Raw genomic sequence first — 7,702 nt, 5'->3', positions numbered from 1 at the left:
AGACGACGACAACAACAATCACAAATTCCACATTTACTTCATGCTTCATTACAAACCCGAACAACAAAACTATACCAGCAGAATCAATCGGAATCAAGTGAAAAACAAAACCAGCATAAATAGTTACATAAATACACTTAACACAATGTCATAATTTGATGATCAAAAAAGCACATTACAATGAACAAACATTAATTTCTTCTTCTTACCTATGTAATCTTCTATTCGAAGTTCGGAATTTGATAAAAAGAACATAAATTAACCCTTTTTGAGACCATTGTAAATATATGAGATTCAAGAGTTCTACAAAAGCAAGAATGTACCAAAAATCTTATGAAGAATAGACTACAATGCATCATCTTCACGAGTTTTTTCTTTTCAAAACTCAGTTTATTGGATTACCATAACCCAAACCACCACCGAGAAAACCACCACCAGTAGCGGCATAAACGTCGGAAGGATCGAGACCAGGTGACGAAGACGACCCGGCATTTCTCCCACCACCACCTAAATGCAATTCAGATATATTTGGAAACCCATCTCTTCCTTCAACTCCTTGATCATAAAGAAACCCTTTGAACACATGTCCACCGATCTTAACGACGGCTTGATATGCGTACTCGTCTTCACCGCCCTCAACTGCCGTTACTCGTACGCATTTGAACACCGCAGGCGCACGGACTTGCCCCGGCAATGTCTCTTTCAAACCAACATCTGCACAATGCATCCACATAAGTATTTAAAAACACTACAAAAGAATATTTTTGTTGATTTATATCAAAAATTTATATCGAAAATAATACGAAAAAACTTAACAAAACCTTGGTGGCTCGAGCTTGTATCAAAGCTTCGAGGAGGGGTAGTATTTGAAGTTGATGTATGTGAAGTGGTGGTGGTTTGTGAAGTTACAAGCCTTGGTTTTTTAGCACCGGAAGTAGACCCCGATGAGCCAGCTCCGGCGGTTGTAGCGGCGGCCGACATGAGCTGGCGTTCTCTTCTCCGAGCAGCGGGTACCCATGTACTTTTAACGTGAGTAGGGCAATCAAAGCCTCGACTTTTACAACATGTTCTACATCTTCTATGGGTGCAATCTTTTTTAGCTTGATTCCCACAATCTTGACATGTTGCCCCTGAACTAGAACCAGAACCACCGCTACCTCCACCCATTCCACCGCCGTCACCGGCCATCATGGAGGGATTACTATTATCAAGGAATGAAGCTGGTTTTTTAAGATAATGTGAAGAACTTTGGTTCTGCCATAGTTGTATCCCACTGAACTTACCAGTGTCTTCCACATTTTGTGGAGGTAAACAAGGAGCCGCTGTAAGAAGTGGGATAACACCGACACCTAGTGCGGTGACAGCGGCGGCGGCGGAACTCGGACCGTTGATTTGTTCATTCACCATGATGGGATCTTGAGTATGATGATGATGGTGATGATGATGATGGTTAAAAGAAGCAGCAGGAGCAACGACGACAAAGTCCCGTAGACCAACCATCCCCATCTCAGGACCAGCAAGTCCATTGTTGATCGGACGTGCAGAAGGAGGCCATTGAGCCGGAGCCGCCGCAGTCGCCGCCGGAGAAGCGGCGTTGGGATTGAAACCGAGTGATAATAAATCATCGGGGCCAGCTCGAATTGCTGTGGACGATGACGTCGCCCAATCTGCAAAGGTTCCTCCTGTATCTGACGGTAGCTGCCCTCTTGTGGTAGCCACAATGACAACAACAAAAAAATAACAAAAATATATCTTCCTTCCTTTGTAATAAAAGAAAAAATCTTTTCTTACCATAAAACATACATAGATATCTATCTATGTGGGTGTTATATAAGGTAGAAGAAGAGGAAAAGTGGGGTCAAAAAAATCTCTGAATTTGTAGCAGAAGATATAAAAGAAAGGGTTTTTGGAAAGAGAGAAAAGAAAGAGAGATCTTGTTTGTTGGGTGCCTTTCCAATTAGTGCAGCAAGCAGTGTTTATATATATACACACACACATATACACACATACATATATGTATATATTTATATCTTTAGCTTCTGCAAGCAAATCAACTTGGTACTGAAAGAGTGTGTTTTGATGAGAGACACTGTCACAAAGATTAGATTTTTGAGAGTGAAAAACAGCAAAATTTGCAGAGACTTCTTCTGCAACTGCTGCAGTCTTACAATATATAACAAAGCAAAGCAAAACAAAACAAAACAAAAACCTAAAAAAGCTCAGTGTATGTATGTATGTATGTATATATAAACACACACACACATATATAAAGCCAATTATGAACAACCCTTTTCCTGTTTTCTTCTGTTCTTTATCTCTATTATTCTTTTTCTGTTATCTCTCTTCTTCTTCATCATCTTCTTCTTCTCTTCTTCTTCTTTTTTTTCCTTTGATAGAAAGTGAAAATGAATTTGGCTTTCTTTTCAATCTTATTTCTTTCTCTCTCTCACTCACTCTCACCATCTTTCATTATTTCTTGCTTTCTTTTTTTCTTTCCTTTTTTTTTGATTCTCTGACTCTCTCCAATAATCACTACTATTTACTATAGAAGGAGAAAAAATAAATAAAGTAGGAAGGAGTTTTTGTTCTCTAGTTTTTGTCATTTTATGCCATCTTTTCAACTCTACACTTCTCAATTCTTTTCTTCTTCCTTTTGGGTTTTCTACAAGTAACAATCATTTTGTATTTTAAGTTGAATTTTTTTTATTTTTAGATTTTAATACAATACTATATTAGGAGCGAATTTTAATGAGCGTGCATTTAATTACGATTACTGTAAAATAATAATAGCGGTAAAATTAAATCTGTAATATAAAACAAAAATAAGCACCGCACTCATATAAATTGAAGTAGAGATCACCCAATTATATTCTTTTTACCTAATTATGAATAACTATAAAATGATCATTCAATTATTCTTTTTGGTCACGGAAAATGAAAATACCCAAAAATCTAATATAGTCAAGTGACAAAAAGATGAAATTGAATAAATAGCAAATTATTTATAACTTTTCATAGTTGAGTGATAAAAAACGTGATGGTATTAAAACAAATTTCTTATTATCAATATATCAAATCAAATGAGTCGATGTTTATTATTATTATATTAAGTATATAATTTTATGCATTGTCAATAAATCAAATAATGTCATCTAATTAGAAGTAAAAGATTTAATTTATTTTACTATTTGTCATCATCTGATTAGTTGATAATGTATATAATTGTACGTTGTCAATATACCAAATTAATTGCTCGTATCCTCATACCTTTTGTATATTAAGGTTAGTCTTCTTTGAGTCGAGAGAGATATTCAAGTAAAGTTCTCCTAATAATGACAATTTCGAGATTAAAATTTGGTTCAAATAAGATTTTCAAAAAATAATTAGTGATCAAACCAATCAGGTCACCGATTCGTCGGTCTGAATGATTCAATTAAATAGATCATTAAAAATTTCATAAAAATATTAAAAAAGACTCAACCATCAATTCAACCTATTTTTATCTCAGTCCATGTCAATTTGTAACTCAATCAATTTAAATTTTTTTTCGAATCGATACTTTAATCAATTTTTAATCAAAAGATTTGATTCGATTCAACCCGTACATGCGTTATTCTCACACGGTCCTTTCCGTCGCGCGTCAGACTCCCCTTTCAACTATAAAAAAACATAGAGCTTGGGACCGTCGCCTTTGCTTCTCACCTACTGGAGCGTGTATTCCACGCTCATTAACTACCCAAAACTATTTTGTTAGTAACAATAAATTATTTTACCCACACAAAAAAATTATCATAAATTATTTTTAAAACACTAAAAATTGGGACTTCGATTCAACTGATAAATTAGTGGTTTAATCGTTTTGATTATCGATCCAATTTAAAAATTTTGTACATAAGTGTTGAATTTAGGGGTTTTTTACATAAATAATATAAAAAAATTAAAAAATTATTAAAATAATACAAGTTTTTTATTATGTACCAAAATAGTATAAATAGGAGTGGAGGGACTACCACAAGAGGCACCACCCCCCATTATAATGGTTCCCTTCAGCCGCACGAGGAGAATAAAGAAAAGGAAAGGAGAATAAGAAGAAGATAATCCATTATTTAAAAAAAAATACATTATTTTTTCTATTTTTTCCTTCTTTTTCTTTCTCCTTTCTCTATTCTCTTTCTCTCTCTTTTTTTTTCTTTTTCCGGCACTGCCCTCTTCGTCTCTTCTTCTTCTTCTTATTCTCCTTTCATTTTCTTTCTTTACCTTCATACAGCTGAAGGGAATATAAGGGGGGTGCCGCCTGTGGCAGTGGCACCTTTGGTGCCGCCTCTGCCACTGGCACCTTTAGTGCCGTCTGTGGTAGTCCCTCGACTACTGTTTGTACTATTTTGGTACATAATAAAAAGCTTGTATTATTTTGATAATTTTTTAATTTTTTAATTTTTTGTATTATTTGTGTAAAAAACCCTGAATTTAGTCTTTATTCCCGAATTTATACTTTTCGACTTTTAAAATTTCAATCTTAACTCAAAACTATTAAATCTGTTAACTAAAACAACGTGACCTTTCATAAGTATTATGTGAAAATAGTGAGTTAACATAACATTACAAGTATGATAATATGTGTGTGGTATAAGATTTTTTTATGTTATTCGAAATATAGATCATTTCAATTCCACCTATGATTGAAGTTATGAAACATACAAAATACAAGTACAGTCCAACCTTGTTTTTCATGCTATATAAAAGTGATATTAATATGAGGAAATTTTTTTAGAATAACAAATGTCTCAAATTAAAGAGTGTGAGTTGTCTATAGTGGTTGTGGCTCGCACCATTTTCTCAAATGATACCATACCCCACGATATGGTGCAAGAAAATATTTTCTATTTGCGTAATTAACATTAAATTTATAATATTTGGGTTCACGATTCAAATAGTATATAGTTTTAATTATAATAACTTATATAAACTTCATTTGGAGAAAAACTTATGTCAGGTTATATCCATTTTTATAATACACAAATTAAATCAAAATAATATAAATTTTATAATATATAACATTTATAAACAAATTATAAATTGTCCAAAACTTTCATAACATTACTTATAAATAATTTAATATTTTGTCATAATTTTAGAATGTTTATTTTTATACTAAACTTTCTAGCCCTAACTTTAGAATTTTTCGTTATAACTTTATAAAATACACAAAATATTTTTATAATATAAATTTTAGGATTTACATTTGACCACAATCATCCCAAACACTTATACGTGCTCATGCTTATAATCTATTTTTAACTTTTATAAGAATAATTTTTAAAATTGAATTTTGGAGTAACTATCTACGTAATTACTTCAATTCTCACCCTTTCTCTAAGAATTGGAATTTGATAGGACCTATCAGTTATAATGATTACCCAAACATGCTGCCACAATGTAATTACAAGCAATTACACCCAAATCGAATTACAAGCAAAAGAGTAAAACATACCTCTAGTGAAATATAGAATATGACAATATTTGCAAAATTAAAATGTTTATATTTTTGATATACCAAATATTAACATTTACCACCTACAAGTATTGAGTGCAGTGATAAATAGGAATGACAATGGGGTGGGGTAGATTTTTGCCCACCCAACCTCAATCCCGACCTGAAGCTTGATCAATCTGACTCAACTTCGAACTAACCCGAATTTAGTTTAATTATTTTGTTTTGAAGCAAATAAGATTAATTTTTTTTAGTTTAGACTAGACTTGTCCATGGGCCGGGCGGCCCGGCCCAATGGCCCGCCCGAAATATGGGAGGGTTCGGGTAAAATATAGGCCCGAAATATGGGCTTGGGCAAAAAAACGAGGCTCGTTTAAAAAATAGGCCGGGCTCGGGCTCAACTTTTTTGGCCCAGGCCCGCCCCGGCCCGAATATAATAAATATATATTTTTTATTTTTATTTTTTAATTTTAAAATACTTTAAAAATATTTTTATTTTTAAAATGTTTTTTGTGTTTATTAAAAATCGGGCCGGGCCGAGCCGGGCTCGGGCTTATTATTTTTTTCCCGGCCCGGGCCTGGGCAAAATTTCAGGCTCATATTTCGGGCCGGGCCGGGCTCGGGCCTAAGAGTCGGGCCAAAATTTTTTCTGGGCCCGGCCCATGGACAGCTCTAGTTTAGACTTAAAACTTAATATTTATATATATATATCAAGAGTATTTTTGTAAGTATTTCAAGACAAGACAGATTTGCCTTAATCCTGTCTCGTCCCATCCCGACTATTTTTTTAATTTTACCCGACCCAACTCTCCAAATCCAAAATTAAAAAAAAATCTGATTCTAAAATATCGGGTTGAGTCGAAATTCATCAAATTCAGATTTTTTTACCATTCTTAGTAGTAAAGCACATTCTACTCACAGTAGATAAAGAATGTAAATTCAAACCTTAAATACAATATTATCAAAAGTAGAACATATATCATAAAACGAATACGAAAATAAAATGTTAAACCTTTCACTTTAGCCTACCATATATTTAAATAAGTTGTGACATAAAAATTAAAATATTTATATGTGCTTTCCACCGTCCAATTTACACACTACATAGGCGTGTGCCGAAGTCTTATCTTTTTGAAAGCACGCCCCCCCCTTCTCTCTCTCTCTCTCTCTCTCTCTGTCTCTCTCTCAGTGTGTGAAAGCACTATTTTTAAAGCCTCTTCCACATTTAAGTGTGTTTTCCTTTTCTAAGCCATTTGAAAAAGCCTTTCACCAATGCTACTTATTTTATTATTTGCTCATGTCTTATCATTCAACCCACAAGGAATCATTTTTTCCTATCTATTATTTTATATTACTCAACAACATATATTTTTACCCATATCTCATATTAAAAAAAATTACCCATAACCCTATAACCCTAAATTTTTAGATAGAAAAATAAACGTGTCATTGACAACTGTATCAATTGAATTAAGACCCGATTAATTAAAATTATTTATAACCCTAAAACATTGTTGGGGGACCCATCATTTTCAAACAAATAATTAAAACTATATTGGTTTAATATTTTTGACACAGTACTTAAAACTACTTATAACCCCTTTTCAACTCATAAATAAGAGGATGATGCGCTTCAGCGCATTCAAACCCACACCTTCCTACACTGACAACAATGCTCATACCAATCGAGTTTGGATGGGCGGTGTGGTGCAATGCGTTCAGTTTAATTTCTGTCTCACGTTACAGTATTCCTACAATATCTAATATCACAGCCACTGTTGTTTTTACACCGACTGCAGGTTAATGTATTGCCCATCCAAATTTACCCTCAATCAACGATGTTTGTGCATCTATTACAATTAGTAAATCTTATTGAATTAAGTGTAATTGTAGTATCTCAATTATTTGATTCAATTCTGACGAGGGTTTAACGATCGAGAAATTTACATATTATAATTCATCACCATAAACCCTATTAATTAAACATGTGGTAATTATGATGAGGTGTAATTAGTATCCTAATGATCCGTAATTTCAATATATTCTTAAGGTTAGGTGAGCTTATGATTTAAATTAGATTATTGCTAGTTAATTAATTAACACCATCTACTTATTTCATCAACTTTAAGAGCACGTGAGTCACATAATAAAACCTAAGGAAATCATGTTTTCCACACTAAAGTTTAAACAATGTCAAATCATGTCTTAATT

General features: G+C 33.3%; 1 protein-coding gene across 1 annotated transcript; it reads right to left on the bottom strand.

Annotated features, from left to right (window-relative positions):
• Window positions 1-98: 98 nt before the first annotated feature.
• On the bottom strand, window positions 99-2,510 carry LOC105790071 (protein LATERAL ROOT PRIMORDIUM 1). The gene is made up of 2 exons (XM_012617478.2): window positions 822-2,510; window positions 99-714 (listed from the first exon to the last, which is right to left on the bottom strand). The coding sequence occupies exons 1-2, from the start codon at window positions 1,792-1,794 to the stop codon at window positions 386-388; spliced, it is 1,302 nt and encodes a 433-aa protein (XP_012472932.1). The 5' UTR covers window positions 1,795-2,510; the 3' UTR covers window positions 99-385.
• Window positions 2,511-7,702: the final 5,192 nt, after the last annotated feature.

This window comes from Gossypium raimondii, chromosome 8 (genome assembly GCF_025698545.1).
Source record: "Gossypium raimondii isolate GPD5lz chromosome 8, ASM2569854v1, whole genome shotgun sequence".
Classification (NCBI taxonomy): Eukaryota; Viridiplantae; Streptophyta; class Magnoliopsida; order Malvales; family Malvaceae; genus Gossypium; species Gossypium raimondii.
This window is presented reverse-complemented; position numbering and strand designations above follow the sequence as displayed.